This window comes from Trichomycterus rosablanca, chromosome 6 (genome assembly GCF_030014385.1).
Source record: "Trichomycterus rosablanca isolate fTriRos1 chromosome 6, fTriRos1.hap1, whole genome shotgun sequence".
Taxonomy (NCBI): Eukaryota; Metazoa; Chordata; class Actinopteri; order Siluriformes; family Trichomycteridae; genus Trichomycterus; species Trichomycterus rosablanca.
The window spans coordinates 8,630,465-8,652,029 of record NC_085993.1 but is presented as its reverse complement, the minus strand read 5'-3'; the positions used below and the strand labels follow the sequence as shown (position 1 = coordinate 8,652,029).

At 41.8% G+C, this 21,565-nt stretch overlaps 1 protein-coding gene and 1 long non-coding RNA gene across 2 annotated transcripts in view; one reads left to right on the top strand and one right to left on the bottom strand.

The window, feature by feature from the left end:
• Positions 1 to 21,565, top strand: part of LOC134316249 (endonuclease V-like) — a 64,076-nt gene that overhangs the window by 5,529 nt on the left and 36,982 nt on the right. Inside the window, exons 5-7 of the mRNA XM_062996581.1 lie at positions 5,013 to 5,125; positions 8,646 to 8,714; positions 8,852 to 8,980. Coding sequence (XP_062852651.1) covers positions 5,013 to 5,125; positions 8,646 to 8,714; positions 8,852 to 8,980 — 311 coding nt within the window. The remainder of the gene's footprint in view (positions 1 to 5,012; positions 5,126 to 8,645; positions 8,715 to 8,851; positions 8,981 to 21,565) is intronic.
• Positions 907 to 2,719, bottom strand: LOC134316248 (uncharacterized). Its single transcript, XR_010013066.1, has 3 exons — positions 2,084 to 2,719; positions 1,350 to 1,483; positions 907 to 1,192 (listed from the first exon to the last, which is right to left on the bottom strand). It is a non-coding gene; the product is annotated as an uncharacterized LOC134316248 (long non-coding RNA).

Sequence of the window (21,565 nt, the reverse complement as noted above, 5' to 3'; positions counted from 1 at the left end):
TTAACAATGACTACACTTTTGTTGAGCTTTGTTGAACTAGCCATGATATTTCTACTTTCTACCTTTTTTACAAGGTCACTTTGGTTTGTGGAAATAAATGGTAATGAGGAGGACATGTTTTACTATTTTTGTTCATCACAATGAGATGCATTTAGAACATTGAAAGGAAAACTGACAGCATGGGACATACCAGCATGATTCTGGAAATATTATTTTGTGAGCTTAATGGATAAACACTGACAACTTTTTACTTTCTTTTAATTAGCCCGCAGTTAGAAGGAGGTGACAGTCAATGAAGTTTGTGTGCACTGGAGGCACATTATGCATGTTTTTGTTCCCTAAAAAATTTATAGGAAAACTCAAGATCAGTAGAAATTAGACATAGGGATATATTTTCTCCAAGATTACCTCCAACAATCAGAACTGGTCATCCTACATAAACAAATTACCTTCGCTTTGTCTCTTGAAATTCGTTGCTAAAGAATAGCTGTATGCTTTGGAATCATCAGGAGGAAATTATACAGGCACAAATAGCAACTTCAAATTGGTTAACTGACGTGTGTGTGTGAGAGAGAGCATACAGCAATGTCTGCGACTTTGGCTGACATTGTTAATAAGATTCTTCAAATCACCCCAAATGCAGATGAAAGGTACGTGCTAGGAGGACAACAGTCTTGCAACATCAGAAAACAGCGCTGGCATGTGCTGCAGGTGCTGGACCCAAATGGACATGCCTTCCATCACGGGTGTGCAACTGGCCAAAGAATTTACAATGTTCAAATTCCAAATTAGTTATGGTTATTAGAGTTATTTGTGATAGTAATTAAAACGTCATAATGTATTTCTGATAAATTAAACAATGCAGTAATGTGGGGAAAAAAAAACAAAAAAAAAACGGACACCATATAATATTTAGATATTTATTATCAAGTTATGGACAGGTCAGGAAATCACTATTATACTGGTTAACAAAGATCTTGTCCCAAGCAAACAAATGTTTCTTATTTATTGTTGCATGCAGAAACCAAATATTTCAGAACAGTCTCAACAGCAAATAATCTGTCACTCAGGTGGATTAAGGTATCCTTAGTCCTTGTAGTCATACATTGACTGGTGTGGTACTTCTGTGGTCACTAGATGCTGTTGTCGTGTCAACCTCCACACCACTGTCCTCTAAATCTGTGGTGACAAACTAAAAACAAACAAAACAAACACACACACAATGCATTTAGAAAATGTTGGGGGTTAGCCTATTGCCAAACCATGAAATCTAAATGCTACAAATTACTTATTATTATTAATAATATGCAATATAAACATACTGCTTACATTATTTTTAAATAACTTACCGTAAATGTGTCATTGTCCAATGTACACTGCCTTTGATGTAAATGTATTGTCAATCATGAAGCCATTTAGTTTCTGGCCCTCGTGCAACTTTGGTGAAACCAGTTTGTTTCCTCATGCCATCAAAAGTTCAATACTGAAATCACAAAAATTGAATTTAGTTTCAAAACCAGTCTATAGCAATTCACCCAATCAAATATTTAGAGAACAGTTACTCAAGAGAGCTTGGTCTCAATCTATAATGAATTACATTTTCTGTAATAAAAGAAATATAACAAACTTTAATAGTACAAGTGACTAAGTTAGAATGAGCACTGAGACAGATTTTGAAATGTTAGACTGTAAGTCTGTAGCTTTCCATGTGCAGCAGCTTGTTTATGATTGTGTATACAAAATGAATCTATATTTTATTTTACTTATTAAGACCTACATAGGGAAGAGTCCAAAAGTTCCATGTAATTCGACTCGAATGTAGTGACATATTAATGTGGAGCAACTATAGCCATTAAAACGATAAAGTAATTTTATTTATTGTTCTTTAAGAAAGCTTCCAAAACAAAGTTTCTTATAAATGTGCTTTATGAGAACTCACTTACTTAGTTTGGCATTACTAGAACGTTTAAAACGTGTAATTTGCAGACGGTCCCTTACAAAGACGAATATTTATTAAATATCCCAATCTAAACCCGACTCTATCAGAAGCTAAATGAAGAGGTGAATGATGTAGTGAACTCACCTGTCCCCTGACTCTGGAGCCGCTGCTCTCTGTGGTTGAGGCTGATATGGAGCTCGCAGCACTCGGCTGATGGTTCGGATATAAAGCTTCACCGCATCTCTTCCTCCGCGGCCGCGTTTAGACTCCTGTCGGGCTGTCGGGTTTAAATCCACATTTCTGACATGGATGTGGCAGCGGTGGAAAAGTTTAAAATGTTAACAGGCTGATGCTCCATTGATTCTCTCTCGGTCCACTATCCTCTCCTATCAGTAATAATGAGGAAGGCGGGACATGTCTGTGAAATCCCGCGTCTTCTACCAATCAGGTACTGAGAATTTAATATTACTTCCGTTTCAATCAAACTCGTTTCCGTATCAATCAAACTCTCTCACACACACTATCATACTCTCACACACACACTATCATACTCTCACACACACACCATCAAACTCTCTCACACATACAACTATTCTTATTCACATGCACTATCATTCTGTCTTACATTCACTATCATTCTGTTCCATAAACATGATTATTTGCATTCACATACACTATTTATTACGCTTACATATAATAATATTCTCTTACACATACAGTAGATCTTTGTTTTACATACAGTGTTAACGTCCCTTACACAGACTACCAAACTTACATACATATACTAATATTCTCTTTTACACAGATTATCATGAAAGCACATAATGCATGTTTAAGTAGCTATAGTTACAGTGCCTTGCAAAAGTATTCAGCCCCCTTGAACTTTTCAACCTTTTGCCACATTTCAGGCTTCAAACATAACGATATGAAATTGTAATTTTTTGTGAAGAATCAACAACAAGTGGGACACAATCGTGAAGTGGAACGAAATTTATTGGATATTTTAAACTTTTTTTAGAAATAAAAAACTAAAAAGTGGGGCGTGCAATATTATTCAGCCCCCTTGCGTTAATACTTTGTAGCGCCACCTTTTGCTGCGATTACAGCTGCAAGTCGCTTGGGGTATGTCTCTATCAGTTTTGCACATCGAGAGACAGAAATTTTTGCCCATTCTTCCTTGCAAAACAGCTCGAGCTCAGTGAGGTTGGATGGAGAGCGTTTGTGAACAGCAGTTTTCAGCTCTTTCCACAGATTCTCGATGGGATTCAGGTCTGGACTTTGACTTGGCCATTCTAACACCTGGATACGTTTATTTGTGAACCATTCCATTGTAGATTTTGCTTTATGTTTTGGATCATTGTCTTGTTGGAAGATAAATCTCCGTCCCAGTCTCAGGTCTTTTGCAGACTGCAACAGGTTTTCTTCCAGAATGGTCCTGTATTTGGCTCCATCCATCTTCCCATCAATTTTAACCATCTTCCCTGTCCCTGCTGAAGAAAAGCAGGCCCAAACCATGATGCTGCCACCACCATGTTTGACAGTGGGGATGGTGTGTTCAGGGTGATGAGCTGTGTTGCTTTTACGCCAAACATAACGTTTTGCATTGTGGCCAAAAAGTTCGATTTTGGTTTCATCTGACCAGAGCACCTTCTTCCACATGTTTGGTGTGTCTCCCAGGTGACTTTTTATAGATATCTTTGAGAAATGGCTTTCTTCTTGCCACTCTTCCATAAAGGCCAGATTTGTGCAGTGTACAACTGATTGTGTCCTATGGACAGAGTCTCCCACCTCAGCTGTAGATCTCTGCAGTTCATTCAGAGTGATCATGGGCCTCTTGGCTGCATCTCTGATCAGTCTTCTCCTTGTTTGAGCTGAAAGTTTAGAGGGACGGCCGGGTCTTGGTAGATTTGCAGTGGTCTGATACTCCTTCCATTTCAATATGATCGCTTGCACAGTGCTCCTTGAGATGTTTAAAGCTTGGGAAATCTTTTTGTATCCAAATCCGGCTTTAAACTTCTCCACAACAGTATCTCGGACCTGCCTGGTGTGTTCCTTGGTCTTCATGATGCTCTCTGCGCTTTAAACAGAACTCTGAGACTATCACAGAGCAGGTGCATGTATACGGAGACTTGATTACACACAGGTGGATTCTATTTATCACCATCAGTCATTTAGGTCAACATTGGATCATTCAGAGATCCTCACTGAACTTCTGGAGTGAGTTTGCTGCACTGAAAGTAAAGGGGCTGAATAATATTGCACGCCCCACTTTTTAGTTTTTTATTTCTAAAAAAAGTTTAAAATATCCAATAAATTTCGTTCTACTTCACGATTGTGTCCCACTTGTTGTTGATTCTTCACAAAAAATTACAATTTCATATCGTTATGTTTGAAGCCTGAAATGTGGCAAAAGGTTGAAAAGTTCAAGGGGGCTGAATACTTTTGCAAGGCACTGTATATGTGCAAGAGAGAATAGTGCTGTGTGTATGAGAGTATAATAGTAAATAAAAGAAAGTGTGATTATAGTTGTAAGAGGGTATAGTAGTATATGTGAAAGAGTATAGTAAACCATGTATGAGAGTATGATGGTGTGTGTGTGAGAGTATGATGGTGTGTGTGAGAGAGTATGATGGTGTGTGTGTGAGAGTATGATGGTGTGTGTGAGAGAGTATGATGGTGTGTGTGAGAGAGTATGACGGTGTGTGTGTGAGAGAGTATGACGGTGTGTGTGAGAGAGTATGATGGTGTGTGTGAGAGAGTATGATAGTGTGTGTGAGAGAGTATGATGGTGTGTGTGAGAGAGTATGATGGTGTGTGTGAGAGAGTATGATAGTGTGTGTGAGAGACTATGATGGTGTGTGTGAGAGAGTATGATAGTGTGTGAGAGAGAATTCATCTCAGAATTATGGCCTACACGGCCTCTCATATGTCTGTGTGTGTCTGTGTGTGTGTGTGTGTGTGTGTGTGCGTGCGTGCGTGCGTGCGTGCGTGTGATACAGGATTATACATAATAATAATCAAATGTGTGTAATGGTGTGTCCAGTTCTAATGGTTTGTTTGTGTGTGTGTGCAGAATTTGGTCTGGCCTGTCATCTTGGTGTGCTGTCAGATCTACCATGTGTGGGCGTGGCCAAAAATCTGCTCCAGGTTCAAGGTGTGGTCAGGGATGATGGACACCTAGCACAGGTATAAGCCCCGCCCTGTTTACTTGATGTTTTAAAATTTAATGCACGACTTTTCATCCTCTTCATCTCCCATAATTTCCTTCCATCCATCCACTGAGTGAAGGAAGTAAATAACCAGTCTAGTATGGTGCAAATACACTAAAGGACCAAAAATTTGTGGACCAAAATTTTGTATTAAAGCTTGTTGGACTTCTCATTTTAAAACCATGGCCACGGGGCGGCACAGTGGCTCTGTGGGTAGCACTGTCGCCTCACAGCAAGAAGGTCCTGGGTTTAATCCCCAGGTGGGGCGGGCTGGGTCCTTTATGTGTGGAGTTTGCATGTTCTTCGCGTGTCTGCGTGGGTTTCCTCCCTGGGCTTAGCTCAGAGCTCTGTGTAGGCCTCCAGACTTCCTCCACACCAAACTCCCCCAAGGGGCACATTAATTAAACTATTGTTAAACTATTGACCCAAAGTTAGAAGTAAATCATTAATTTGTTAGGATTGATTTTATGCACTTGTTAGTGATGGGCGTGGCTGAAACACCTGATCTCAGTCAGTATGGCATCTTTCATACTGTGTGTGATCAAGATTACATCGTGTGCTTATGTAACAGTCGTCAGACTGGGAGAGAATGTGGGTGAGAAAAGTTGCACTGTGTTGCATCAGCACATTTAAAATTGCATGATGTGTGTGTTTCTGTTCTGCATACATCCATCATGATGCTGCCAATGCAATGTAAAGCAATTTTATATTATTATTAATAGTAATGTAAGTATTTGTATCAATATTAGTAAATGGGTCACTGACATGCACTAGTGTTGAGTGCCATTTGCAACTCATCAAAGGAGATTTGTGCAAAATTTAGCACTTACAAGCTGGAATACAAAAAGATTGGAATATTTCTTCCCTTCTTGCACCACAGTGCTGGCTGTTTGCTGCAGGATTGCACCATGTTCAAATTAAGAATTAAGGAATTCTCTCAAGGCAAAGTACAATATATGGACAAAACTGCTGGGACGCCCATCCTAGTTCAGATGGATTTTGAACACACCAATACTTATCAGATGTATAAAATCAATTATGTTAAATAATTGATATACCTCCAACTATGTGGCGACAGTTTGTGAAAGGCTATTTCCCTTTCCTGCAGTATGACTGTTCCCCTGTGCACAAATAAAGCTCAATAAAGACATGTTTTGTTTTGACGCATCTGGTGTGGTGAAACTGTGAGTCGTGAGCTTATTCCTGTTGAAAACTACTGGGATGATTTGGAACATATATTGTGAGCAAGGTCTTCTTATTTAACGTGAGTTCCTGACCTCATAAAGGGTTATTTAGACCAGTGGTCCCCAGTACCGGGACATTTATTGCCGGACTGCACAAAAACAATTAATTAGAGATTGCTAGAAAAGCAGTTTTCAATGCTTCTATTTTGGGTGTAATTGACTCGTATCACCCCTAGGTGGGAGCAGCATCTCGTTGCAGTGGAAAAAGCTCATTTTACATAATTTGTGAGTAGGGCTGGGTATCGCCACTAATTTCCTGGATCGATTCCAATTCACAAGGTCCCGATTCGATCTTCGATCTTTGATTTTCGATTCGATTTTCGATTCAATTTCGATTCAACACATTTAGGCATATTTGAGTTACATTAACAGGTTTTGTTTAAATATGTACAGATGTACAGAAAACGAATGTGATAATTGTACAAAGAACACTCATTATTAAAAATATTTGTTTTTACATAAATAAGTAATCCACAACAAAAAATTATTATTTTTTTTATTATCATTTTATATGTCTGACATGCTACAACAGTGTATGTGTAATGTAAACATACACCTGGCTGTTGCACAGCTTATGCCAAGTTTACACTACACAACTTTCTGATTTGCTGGCTCGCTGTACAGTTCACACTGCACGACTGATGATGGGGGGGGTTTCACATCTACACCATCTATCACCAGGAGGAATCTCAGATGAGTCTGTCTGGTCTCCCAAACTACGTTTTGTCACAAAAACACACGTGAGAAGTGACGAGGGGTTTAATGAAACCACGTCCTAAAATACACTCCAACAAGTAGCGAGCGATCAAAGTTTGTGCGCTGATGAGCAGCATAATATCAAAGAGAAAAAAATAAAGGAATCTAAATGGATTTGGCAACACGACCAACAGGGATTGTTCTGAAGTTGGAGGTTAATAAATATTTTGTTTTGTAGAGAACGATAACTATATTACGCCCCTGCTCCACTTGTTTACAACCTCTCCCGTGTGTTTCCCCTCGCTGTTTCCCCTCGCTGTTTCACATTGATTAAGAGCAGAGCCGACGAATCTAGCGCAGACCAGTCGCCGAAAATTAGGGCAGAAATCATGTAGTGTGAACCAGGCATTACTGAAGCTTCTGCCATGCTGAACTGATGTGCAGGTCAGATCTCGTTGCACGAAAAAACAGCCGCTGGTCACGTGAGATTAAAGGGGGGTAACAGATTTCCGTGTACACCGTAAAAAGGGGCGTATTTAAAAGATCGATCTCGCGTTTATATGAATCGATATCGGATCATTCAAATAAAGATCGATTCGAATCGAAAAATCGATTTTATAAACCCACCCCTATTTGTGAGCAATATTATTAAATACTCCCTCCCCCGCCGGTCCGTGAAATTATATCTTATATGAAACCGGTCAGTGGTGCAAAAAAGGTTGGGGGCCGCTGCTTTAGACTAAATAGCACAAATTCCCACAGGCACACTCTGAAATCTTGTGGAAAGCCTTCTCAAAAGAGTACAGGCTGTCGCTGACTTAAAAAAGGTGGTGCTGCCACCATGTTTGTGCCCAGCGTTTTGGACTGGGGTATCCAACAAGCTTGTTGTAAGGTGCCTAAACACTGTTGACCTTATAGTGTAGCACCTTCCGAAATAGTCGAGGTGGGCACGGTGGATAAGGACCACAACAGATTTTTGTCTATCATAACACACTGGAAGCCTGCTCAGTTAAGGCCTTGATAACATGGTTGGGCTTCAGCCACCCCCGTCCTCAGACATAGACGCCGACCGGTAGTCTTAACAGACCGCTGCGCCATGAGCTGTTGTATTATCTTATTAAATTTGTTTGTCATTTGTATCTTTTACCATCACTTTATTCTGGTCAGGGTTGCAGTGGATCCAGTTCCTACAGAATCACTGGTTGCAATGTTGTAACACACAGCAACCCCGGACATTGCAGGACCTACAGTATGCCATCCCCTGACACACACACATGCATACACAAAGTCGATCATGTCTATATAGGCACCTGGGCAGCAGAAAGCTCTGCAGAGACTCAAACCTGGATCTCAGAGGTAGTGGGCTAGTGTGATCGTTTGCTGTGTCATCAAAGCGTTTGTATTTATTTAAAGATGTAATCATTATCTTTCTGTTTGTAATCTTATTACAAACTGTATGATTAATTATTTGCTTTGGAAATATTATTTGCAGGCTGTTTTCTTGTACTGATCTCTCTCTCTCTCTCTCTCTCTCTCTCTCTCTCTCTCTCTCTCTAGATCAGTGCTTTAAGCAGAGCAGGGGAAAGTTTCCCTCTGATTGCTGACTCTGGGAAAATTCTGGGCCAGGTAGGTTTTATTTTATTTTATTTTATTCATTTATATATTTATGTTATCTGCTATTATATTGTAAAGTGATGCATTATATACATTGTGTATAGGTGTAATGTAAACTAATAGACTCTGTGTGTGTGTGTGTGTTTCAGGCTCTCCGTAGTTCAGACCGCAGCACTAAGCCTGTCTATGTGTCAGTGGGTCACCGTATCAGTCTGGACACAGCCGTCCGTCTCACATTTACCTGCTGCCACTACCGTGTTCCTGAACCTATACGCCAGGTACACACACACACACACACACAGAGTGGATTTACCAAGTGTTCAGACCTGTGTTGTGTACTTTACATCCCTTCGGAATCAAATCCACATTATAGTAAAGAGCAGTTTCCACAGTTTAACAGAAGTCTGCAGTCTTCCAGAATGACGAAGAGAAAATTTGCTTCTAGAGTTTTTCACAGATTAGGTTTGGTGTAAAATCGGGGCCCTTGTAGACCCTGGTGTGCCTCTAAACCAGTCAATTTGGATTGCAGCAGGTGGATTCTAGCTGAGTTGTAGACACGTCAAGGATTGTTATAGCAAACGTGATGCACCTGAGCACAATCTGTAGCGACACATCAAATGGTCTGAATACTTTCTGAATTGGGAATATATACACTCACACCTACGCATACACACACACACACACACACACACACACCTACCAGTACACAAATGCTCTCAAATAGACACGCATGCACATCTGTACACACATGCACACACACACACACCTACCAGTACACAAATGCTCTCAAATAGACACGCATGCACACCTGTACACACACACACACACCTACCAGTACACAAATGCTCTCAAATAGACACGCATGCACACCTGTACACACATGCACACACACACACACACACACACACACCTACCAGTACACAAATGCTCTCAAATAGACACGCATGCACACCTGTACACACATGCACACACACACACACACACACACACCTACCAGTACACAAATGCTCTCAAATAGACACGCATGCACACCTGTACACACACACACACACCTACCAGTACACAAATGCTCTCAAATAGACACGCATGCACACCTGTACACACATGCACACACACACACACACACACACACACACACCTACCAGTACACAAATGCTCTCAAATAGACACGCATGCACACCTGTACACACATGCACACACACACACACACCTACCAGTACACAAATGCTCTCAAATAGACACGCATGCACACCTGTACGCACATGCACACACACACACACACACACCTACCAGTACACAAATGCTCTCAAATAGACACGCATGCACACCTGTACACACATGCACACACACACACACACACACACACACACACACCTACCAGTACACAAATGCTCTCAAATAGACACGCATGCACACCTGCACACACACACCTACAAGTACACAAATGCTCTCAAATAGACACGCATGCACACCTGCACACACACACCTACAAGTACACAAATGCTCTCAAATAGACACGCATGCACACCTGTACACACATGCACACACACACACACACACACCTACCAGTACACAAATGCTCTCAAATAGACACGCATGCACACCTGTACACACATGCACACACACACACACACCTACCAGTACACAAATGCTCTCAAATAGACACGCTTGCACACCTGTACACACATGCACACACACACACCTGCACCAACTACACACACACACACACACGTGCACACACGCCCACCTGCACACAGCTGCCCTCAAACAGACATGCAAACACACCTATACACACATGCACATCTGCACACACATGCACACCTACAAACAAATTAATGCACACCTACACACACACACACACACACACTCATGCACACTTACGCTCATGCACAACTACACACACGCCTACACAAACATGCACAACTACACACATGCACACCTACACAAACACCGACACTCATGCACACCTACACACACCCACACACACACATATGCACAACTACACACAAAGTGTACACTCTAACATTGAGTTTACAAACACGTGCCATGGCATGGTCTTGGGTTTCAGTAATTTATGCAGCTGTTCTTTTTCTCTGAGTGAATGAGCCCTGCTGCAGACCGATGCCTCACCAAACTCTCTCAATGCATAAAGAATATTTCTGAGATCACATCAACAGTAAAATATTGAAAACTACCAGGACAATGTCTTCCTTTAATTGTGTAGGTTGGTGAGAGGGCAGCCAAAGTTCTTACTGGGCTTGAGCCAGCACTGGCCACTCGGGTGCCCTGGGCATAATTGTACGAGCTGTGCCAAAGTACAGTCCAAAAAAAAGATCAATTACATCAGCCATGCCCAGGCACACATAATTATAAACACACACACACACACACACACACACACACACACACACATGAATGGTATATCCAAACTGTCCAGAATGTTCTCTGTGCTCTTTCATCTCAGCTAGTTGTATCAACCTTTGTGACTCATAAGGCTATGCATCCTGGGAAGTGCAGATGTCTGTGACAGTTGGAATAATGTTTCTATAATCTTTGATCAAGGAATAATGAAACTTTTCTGCTGAAATAAAATAATGCAAAAATAGATGAGAAAATGGTATAGTACACTGATAGGATAAAATATTAAGACCACCAGTATTGAAATGTACATGGCAATGCCTGTTTCACACCAGTGGTGCATGTAACTCACCCTTACATGTATTAAATGTCAAGCTGATGGTAGTTCCTCATCTTTCACATGTTGAATACAGCAGATCTGGTTCCCATAAAGACCTGAGGGACTTGTATAAGGATGACATTGTTAAGGCCATACAACTAAGTTGAAGCAAGGGGTGTCACAGAGACAAGCAACAAGCAATGTTGGGCGGGCAAGATAATAATGCCATGAAGGCTGTGGCATCTGGTTCAGACTGATAGAAGATCTAATGTGGATCAAATTGCACATGATTTAAATCTTGATGATGAGGTGAATACAGGACCACATATAAGCATTGCCACTGGAGAACAGAAGAAGGTCGAGCAATAGAACAAATGCTATTTTCTCCAAGATTAGGAGAAAGAGATGCACCAGGATGCACTGTAGGAGGATCCACCTCACAATATGATGGACCTGCTTGTTATGACCTGGTAAGGGACACCACAGGACTCGTTTAGATGTCTTGTGGAGCCGGTGCCTCATGGGTCAGAGCTGTTTGACAGCACATTAGAGGGGTGGTCCTAATGTTTTGGCTCAACAGTGTAGAAGTAAACTAAAACACAAGATGTGATCTTTGATAAGTCCAGTCTATTCAAGCGGTCATGTGACACTGCTCATTGCAAAATGGTCTTAATATGTTTTAGCAGAAAAAGATTAACATTAACATTTTTGACCAGGAATTATTGGGATTTAAGCCACTTTCATTTAGTAAAATGATCTAGTAGTAGAATGCCAGATATTTTAACTCATTTTTAAAACTTATTTTAACATTCATATCCTGATAGATATATTAGCAAATCACTTATCCTCCTGAGTCATAAGATGACTGAATTACCCTTATAGTAGCTTTGCCGGGTTTTGCCCTGCCTGTTTTGCTTGGTACTGGGCACTAGAATCAGCACCTGGACCCGCAAGCACCATGTTAGTGGAACAGAAAAATGTCTCAATGCCCTGGTGCTGCTCTACAACTGTACGGCCACTGTGAGATGCTGTTCATCTACAATAGAGCTGTACATTCTGTTCTCTGTCTCATGAAGCCTGGCTCTGATTCTGCAGTCGTGGTTTTAAACACACACACACACACACACACACACACACACACACACACACACACACACAGTGGACTGCTGGTGTGAACCACCTGTGTGGACCCTGAACTCATTTCCTTCTCTCAGGTGGAGCTGTAAATCAGAATCAGTTCCCAGTTCAATTGAATCAGTTTTAATTGGAAGACGTTAACTGAGACACTGAGAGAAAATTCTTCAGGTTGATGTTTCAGGTCAGAGACGGAATACTGGCAAGAGCTGGAGAAGAGAAATTAAGAGAATAAGTCAGTGAAGACGGGAAACGGGAAAAGACGAGCAAAAATGGGCAGATTTGAGACAAAGAAGCTAAGTGTTGACCCAAAAGTATGTGGACACCTGACCATAAACTTCTTGGACAGCTCATTCCAACACCATGGGCACTTTTTACAGAGAAACAGCTGCCACTTAAGTGAAGGCTTTTCACATCATTTTAGGAGTATGTCTGTGGGAATCTGCACCCAAATCTGTCAAAAGAGCATATGTAAGGGCAGGCACTGATGTCGGACGACGCTTGCATGTCGGATGTTCCGACTCGTCCCAAAGGTGTTTAATGGCTTTGAGGTCAGGGCTGTGTGCAGTCCGCTGTATCATGCCAAAACAGTAGAGCGCCTTCCCTAAACTGTTAGAAGCATATCTTTTATTTTAGAGAATTATGGTTAAACATATGCTAGGACTGGGTGTGGCTAAACCACCTGGACTTAGTAATTAACTGTCCACATACTTTACACAGTGTAGGTTTCCAGGGTCGATACTTCCTCAAGTCCTCAAGGAGGAGGAACCTCAGCTGTCCTAAAATTTAAGAACTGGACACTCGGAGTGGGCAAAACACCTCCACAGCACACTGGTAGAGATTCCACAGTCTTGGGAACTGTACTGGAACCTCAATACTTTCAGAAGATCAAATCACAGCGCTCCTTAGTTTGGTTTAAAGGTCATAGCATTTGTTGTATGGCAACATGGGCTCAGTCCTACTTAACTTTTACTGCCTCTAATGAGTTTCACATGTTCTCCCCTGCCTTGCTTTTGTCCAGGTATTCAGGTCTCTTGTCATCTTTAAAAACAGTTGTGGCCTAGCAGGATAGTTGTGGCCTAGCGGTTAAGGTACTGTACTAGTAATCCAAAAGTTGCTGGTTCAAGGCCCACCACTGCCAGGTTGCCACTGTTGGACCCTTGAGCAAGGCTCTGAACCCTCAATTGCTTAGACAGTATACTGTCACATTACTGTAAGTCACTTTGAATAAAAGCGTCTGCTAAATGCTGAAAATGTACATGTAAAACATGCAGAAGATGTATTGGCTGTTTTAAATTGCCCCCAGTGTCTATTAGTTAAGTGTTAAGGGAATGACAGAGTGGATGAATTGATGACCTGGTTCAGAGTGTATACCGCCTTGCACCAACTAATTCTGTGTGTACCAGTGCACCTGAACCCTGACCATGATGGCGTTAGACCAGTGCGTTAGTTCAAATGGGTAAATGAATGAATGAATGAATGAATGAAAAACAAACTATATAAATGAGAAGAAACAGACATGATATATAGATAGATGGACAGATGGAGGGACAGTGGGGGGGGGTCATTCGACTTTCTAATTTTAAGACACAATAGAAGTGTGTTTCCTCACACACACACACACAACATGGGTTTGTAAGAACATTTGTAAGGATAACTGTTTTCCATGTGCTTTTAACCAGAGACGGGGACTCGAGTCGTACGTAAGCACGTAAGTCGCACAAACACAGCGACTTCAGACTCGACTCAAACTCGTTTCAAATGACTCGGACTCGAATCGTTACTCGCAAGAAATGACTTGTGGACAACAAAAGTCAGCAACATTAGTTACGTGTGACAATTATATATATGTATATGATCCGACATCATGCTGATTGTGTCATTGTCTGCTCTCTAATAACACTCCGGCCGTCTAAACCCGCAACGCACGCAATGGCTAAATGTTCCAGCCAGCTTCCGGCGTAGTGATGAAGCGTCGCTCCCTACTCCCTACTTTGAATATGAATCTCACTTAAAATGGTGGAATACGTAGTGCACTTCACAGTAACAGATAATGTCAATGGAACGCTCCTACAGAATTGGCGCTAATGATTGAAAAAACCGCTTTGTGAACCAACCAGACCTTCTGATTTTAATTGTTAGTAAGAAATGCTGTTATTTGCATGCATTTAGTTTGCAGTGTCACACAGATGATTGTCAATTAAATGATTGGCTTTCTAACGAGTTCGTGTTTTACTTCACAACCGGGAAAAGTTTGAAGGTTTTTAATTATAAGCACATTTACAAAATAACGGATTATATTCCTAATGGGGGACACGGTTATACATTTAATAGCATCTGGAAGAACATAAGCTAAGGTAAGCAGTGGTTATGGTTATTTTGCTGTGTTTTGTTTTTTGGCCGCTGTGCCGTAATTTGCAATGGAAACAAAACGTCAGTTTAAGCTTTTAACTGGTACCTAGGAAAGTAAAGGCACGAAGTAAAACGGCAAAATACAGTCGCTAATCTGTTGTTGTTTTTTCATCTGAACTTACATATTATTTGTTTATTTCTATGTTTCATTTCCAATATGTTTTGTATATATTATATTGACTCATGACTTGACTGGGACTCTAGCCTAAAGACTCGTGACTTGACTGGGACTCTAGCCTAATGATTCGTGACTCGACTCGAACATCTCTGCTTTTAACACACACACACACACACACACACAGAAGTTCTTCTTGCCTTGTAGCTTCAGATTTTTCATTTCTAAGCTTTTTTATTTATTCCAAGTCCAGTGGTGCTCAGACTATTGTACGAGGACCACTGGTGGTATGCAAATCACTTCAAAGATTTATTCAGGATGACCTTGAAAAATCTTGGCAAGAAAAAAAGGGATTATTTACACTTATGAGCTAAAACATTAGGGCCACCCACCCTAAAATATGCATGGCATTGCCTAATGTAGTAGCGCTAGTGCATGTGAGGGTGAGGGATCTATTAAATGTTGGGCTGATGGAGGTTCTGATTAGCATAAAGACCTTGGGGACTTCGATAAGGATCAAATCAGTATGGCCAGACAAATAAGTGGAAGCATCTCTGAAACAGCAAGGTGTGAGAACCTACTGTCAGTTGTCTGAACACTGATATCATATGAACCGCTGACAGGTTGTTGGTCGGCCAAGATTCGTTGGCTGCTGTGGCTCAAACTGCAGATTGTTTCAATCCTGGTGATGAACTGAATGTGTTACAGCACACAGTGCATTGAACCCTTGCACCTGTAGCATATGCGCTCACCACCACATGTTTAAAGCCCTTACAGTGGGCACACGGGTATCAGAACTGGACATCGGAGCAATGTGTAAAGGTTGACTGGTCAGAAAAATCCTGTTGCCAAGATCATATGGATGGATGGGCACCTGTGCATCATTTACCTGGGAAGAAATGTGCCAGGATGCACTATAGGATGATTCACCTCACAATGTACAGAAGATAAAGGACCTGGTTTCCCATTCTGAGGCTGCGTTCACATGCACACACATTTATCAGTCAGAAATGCAGGCAGACTGTTGATGTTGATGAATGTACTGACGCCTGGCCATCCGTCACACTGTTGCTCATATCGTTCTTATAAAATAGTTCACCAGGTTTACTTTTGCAGAAAGTGCTGTGACATAATCCTGGATCAGCCAATCGAAGGCTGTGATTCATTTATCAAAGAAAATGAACCAGTTCAATCCGACTCTAAACATTTGCAATATCAATCAAACTCTAAAGAAATAGAGCCAGTGAAATTTATAAATCTTTTAATGACGTAAACAGTTCTCATGTCCAGCATAGAGGAAATATTTAATATAATATATAATATAATAATATATAATAATAATATAATTTGGTTTACGAGCAACTATGGCTGTGTCCCAATCTATTCATATTTTGCTAAATATACTGTATGACAAATTAATACTTTTACGTAAGACGCCGTTCAAGACTCAAGTTATGCCTAGTTCACACTACACGATTTTTGCCCTGATTTTTGCTCGGTGACTGGTCGGCACTAGATTTGCCGGCTTGGGAGCAACTTGGCGTTCGCTCGGCAATCGAAACTCGGCTCTCAATCGCTATGTGTGAACTACTCAACAACTCGATCCGAGCGACCGAAGCAAGATTTCTAGCATGTCAGATATCTGGATCTGAGTTGCCCGACTGGCAATGAGTGCTATGTCAAACAGCCAATGAGAACGCAAGATACGGCGTGAGGGGAAACGCAGGGGAGAAGTTGTAAAAAGGTGGGACAGGGGCATAATATAGTTTATATCAGAATACATCAGCACACATACAAGTTTTACAGTATTTCTGACCTGATCATTCTCTACAAAACATAATACCCATGCTGCAATGCAAAAAATATTTATTAACCTCCAACTCACTATAGAACAATCCATGCTGTTCATGTAGCCAAATCCACTCAGATTCATTTATTTTTTCTCCTTGGTTTTACATCAGTCACACACTTTGATCGCTCGCTACTTGTTGACGTGCATTTTTGGACGTGGTATCATTAAACCCCTCGTCACTTCTCGCGTGTGTTTTCGTGACCGAGTGTAGTTTGATAGACCAGAGAAGCTCGTCTGCGATTCCAGTTGGCGATAGATGGTGTAGTGTGAAACCCCCTATCGCCGATCAGTCGTGTAGTGTGAAATACACACCGACTTGAAAGACAGTGTGGTGGACTGAGTAGCTTACGAGCAACTATGGCTGTGTCCCAATCCACTCTGTATTTTGCTAAATGCACTCTATGACAAATTAGTACTTTTACGTAAGACACAGTTCAAGACTCAAGTTTGCCTGTGAACGCATCATACGTATGTGTGTGTGTTAGTGTAAATAATTTATGGGTGGTACTTGACCTAAAAAGCTAAGAAGCACTGAACTAGCCACACACACACAGAACTATTATCCTAAAAGCTTTTTTCAACACCGTGTGGTGGACCGAGTAGAAAGTGCTATGCTAACCAGATGTCATTTCTGGGATGTAAACATGGTGTATGGGATGTACCAGTAGCTTTTCAGTCTCAGTTACTGTGTTTGTCTGTAAAGGCGAGGAACCTTCTGGACGTGAGGACACCTGACCAAGAGCAATTTCATCTTGACCATTACATTTCTAAACTGTACCCATTAATATGCTATAACAGCCTCCACTCTCCTGGAAAAAAAGGCTTTTTAACAGTCACTGTAAGATCAAATAACTGATTTTAGCATATCAGTTTATCCCAAAGGTCTTTAATGGATTGAGGTAAGACCACTGAAGTACCTCCACACCAAACTCCTCAACCATGCCACTAGGTAAACCTTGCTTTGTGTGCCGAGCAAGAAGGGACCTTCCCCAAAGTCTTGCCACACCATTGGAAGGCACTGTAAGTGCACCTGTAGCCAACGAGTGCGGCTGCACACAGCCTTTTAAATGCACTTCGTACTAGGGTTGCCAGATTTCAGCCATGGAAAAGTGGAAACTCCTTCATTTGTCGAACTAGGGCTGCCACATTTCAGCCATGGAAAAGTTCAACAAGGGTTGCCAGATTTTAGCCATGGAAAAGTGGAAACTCTTTCATTTGTCATACTTGGGTTGCCAGATTTCAGTCATGGAAAGTAGAAACTCCTTCATTTGTCATACTAGGGTTGCCAGATTTCAGCCATAAAAGTAGAAATCCCATCATTCGTAGTACTAGAGTTGCCAGATTTAAGCTGTGAAAAAGTGGAAACTCCTTCATTCGTAGCACTAGGGTTGCTAGATTTCAGCTATAGAAAAGTGAAATGTCAGTAAATTGTTGTACTAGGGTTGCCAGATTTCAGCCATGAAAAAGTGGAAACTCCTTCATTCGTTGCACTAGGGTTGCCAGATTTCAGCCATGGAAAAGCATGAACCACTTTGTTCGTCATACTAGGGTTGCCAAGTTTCAGCCATAAAAGAGTGGAAGCCCCTTCATTTGTTGTACTAGGGTTGCCAGATTTCAGCCATGGAAAAGTGAAAAGTTCTTCATTCGTCATACTAGGGTTGCCAGATGTCTGCCATGAAAACGTGGAAACTCCTTCATTTGTCGTAGTAGGGTTGCCAGATTTCAGCCATGGAAAAGTATGAACCACTTCATTCATCATACTCGAGTTGCCAGGTTTCATCCATGAAAGCGTGGAAGCCCCTTCATTTGTTGTACTAAGGTTGCCTGATTTCAGCCATGGAAAAGTGAAAATCTCTTCATTCATCATACTAGGGTTGGCAGATTTCCACCATGAAAAAATGGAAACTTCTTCATATGCCTTACTAAAGTTGCCAGATTTAGCCATGGAAAAGTGGAAACCCCTTTATTCGTACTAGGGTTGCCAGATTTCAGTCATGGAAAAGTGAAAAGTCCTTAATTCGTCATACTAGGGTTGCCAGATTTCAGTCATGGAAAAGTGTGGCGAGTCCTTCATTCGTATGTCAGGCTTATTTTACAGAATCTTGCTCTAACAGCCGTAACCTGGCACCTGAGGGCATGGTGGCACAGCTGGTAGAATTAGTGCCACACAGCAACAATCGTTGAGACCAAGATTCAATCCTCACCTCAGTGTGGGGTTCTCTTGGTACTCCAGTCTCTTCACACCTCCCAGAAACAAGCAGAAGGTGAATGGGCTGCTCTCAATTCTCCCTGGCTGTGGCACCTTGTCCAGGATGTTTTTTTTACGTTGCGCCCAGTAACACCTTTCTCACGCCCCTAATTCCGACACCCTTGTTTTGTACCTTTACACCCAAACTTTATGCTTTTATTAGTATTGTGTGTGTGTGTGTGTGTGCTGATGCAGCACTGAAGGGGTTTATAGGGGAACGGATATGACAGGTGGTGTCTAATGCTAATGTTTGGTCCATGCTGGTGTTATTAGTCATAGTTTGGCTGTGGGAATGTTTTCCTGTACACACTGCTGTCACACACACACGCACACACGCACACACACACACACACACACACACACACACTGGACATTTGGCGAAAAATTTTCTTCATGATAATTATTGCAGCTTACACTAAGCGACAACTGAACATTTTTATAGATGCCAACATGTCATTAGAGGGTGGCAGAGTGGGGAAATTGGAATGCCATAAAGCTCCGTGGTCCTAGGGTCGACGTTGCCATGTCCAGGTAATCCTCTTTCCCTTCCCTCCTAAAAACATGCCAGTATAGGGACTGGATAGTTAAAAATTTCCCTGAGTGAGTGAGTGGGTGGATGTGTGATGCCATAGATTGGCACCCTGTCCAGAGTCTGTTCCTGAAAAGAAAGTGATATATGTGAGAAGTTTGGCATGTTCTCTCTGTGTTAGTGTGTCTTTCTGGTGTTAAAGGTAAACTGGCTGTTCTGAACTGCCTCCCAGCTGATGTCCAGTGAGTGTTAGATGAATAAGCATTACCATGTAAGGAACTGGCGCCCTGTTCAGGGTGTTTTACTGAAAAGAAAGTGATATACACCGATCAGCCATAACATTAAAACCACCTCATGATTTCTACACTCACTGTCCATTTTATCAGCTCCACTTACCATATAGAAGCACTTTGTAGTTCTACAATTACTGACTGTAGTCCATCTATTTCTCTACATACTTTTTAACCTGCTTTCACCCTGTTCTTCAATGGTCAGGACCCCCACAGGACCACCACAGAGCAGGTATTATTTAGGTGGTGAATCATTCTCAGCACTGCAGTGACACTGACATGGTGGTCGTGTGTTAGTGTGTGTTGAGCTGGTATGAGTGGATCAGACACAGCAGCACTGCTGGAGTTTTTAAATACCATGTCCACTCACTGTCCACCCTATTAGACACTCCTACCTAGTTGGTTCACCTTGTAGATGTAAAGTCAGAGACGATCGCTCATCTATTGCTGCTGTTTGAGTTGGTCATCTTCTAGACCGTCATAGGTCACAGGGCGCTGCCCACAGGGCGTTGTTGGCTGGATATTTTTGGTTGGTGGACTATTCTCAGTCCAGCAGTGACAGTGAGGTGTTTAAAAACTCCATCAGCATTGCTGTGTCTGATCCACTCATACCAGCACAACACACACTAACACACCACCACCATGTCAGTGTCACTGCAGTGCTGAGAATGATCCACCACCCAAATAATACCTGCTCTGTGGTGGTCCTGTGGTGGTCCTGACCATTGAAGAACAGGGTGAAAGCAGGTTAAAAAAAGTATGTAGAGAAGCAGATGGACTACAGTCAGTAATTGTAGAACTACAAAGTGCTTGTATATGGTAAGTGGAGCTGATAAAATGGACAATGAGTGTAGAAACAATGAGGTGGTCATAATGTTATGTCTGATCGGTGTATGTGATGAGTTTGGCATGTTCTCTCTGTGTTAGTGTGTCTTTCTGGTGTAAAAGGTAAACTTGCTGCCCTGAACTGCCTCCCAGCTGATGTTGAGTGAGTGTTGCCTGGCGCCCAGCGTTCGAGGCGGGCGAGGATAAAGTATAGCGCTTCACTTTAGCAGGCTCACGTTTGTCTGATTGTGCGGCGATGCTGAATCATGAACCTCCTCCCGTTTATCTTCACATACACTAACACTCTGCGCCCACACTGAGTCAGAGACACCTCGGCGGACAAAAGATGGCTGAAATCCCGCCGAAAAGCTCAGTGCGGATTCGTGAGGCGTCTGTCCAAACCTGCTGGCTCAGGCTGTGATGATGAGATCAGAATGTGTGTATTATGTAAGATCAACATGCTCCATCATCCCTTCTGTAACGTGTGAACTTTACTCATCCAACACCAACACTTCTCATGGAGCGTTAAAGGTTACATAAGCACCGTGTGCTGCCTCCGTAAAATATAAGCATCAAAATGTTTATATTGCGACTTGATGCCAGTTTTCCATGAGCTACACCAACAGCACTGATGACCGTAGTTCATCTGTTGCTCAGCAGTGTTTTAGCCTCATTGTACCCCGTACACCACCATGGCATCAACATCAACATCAGGCTCGAATTAATCATTTTATTCATTTCACATTTTCCTTGTTACATCATCCTGACTTGGATATATCCA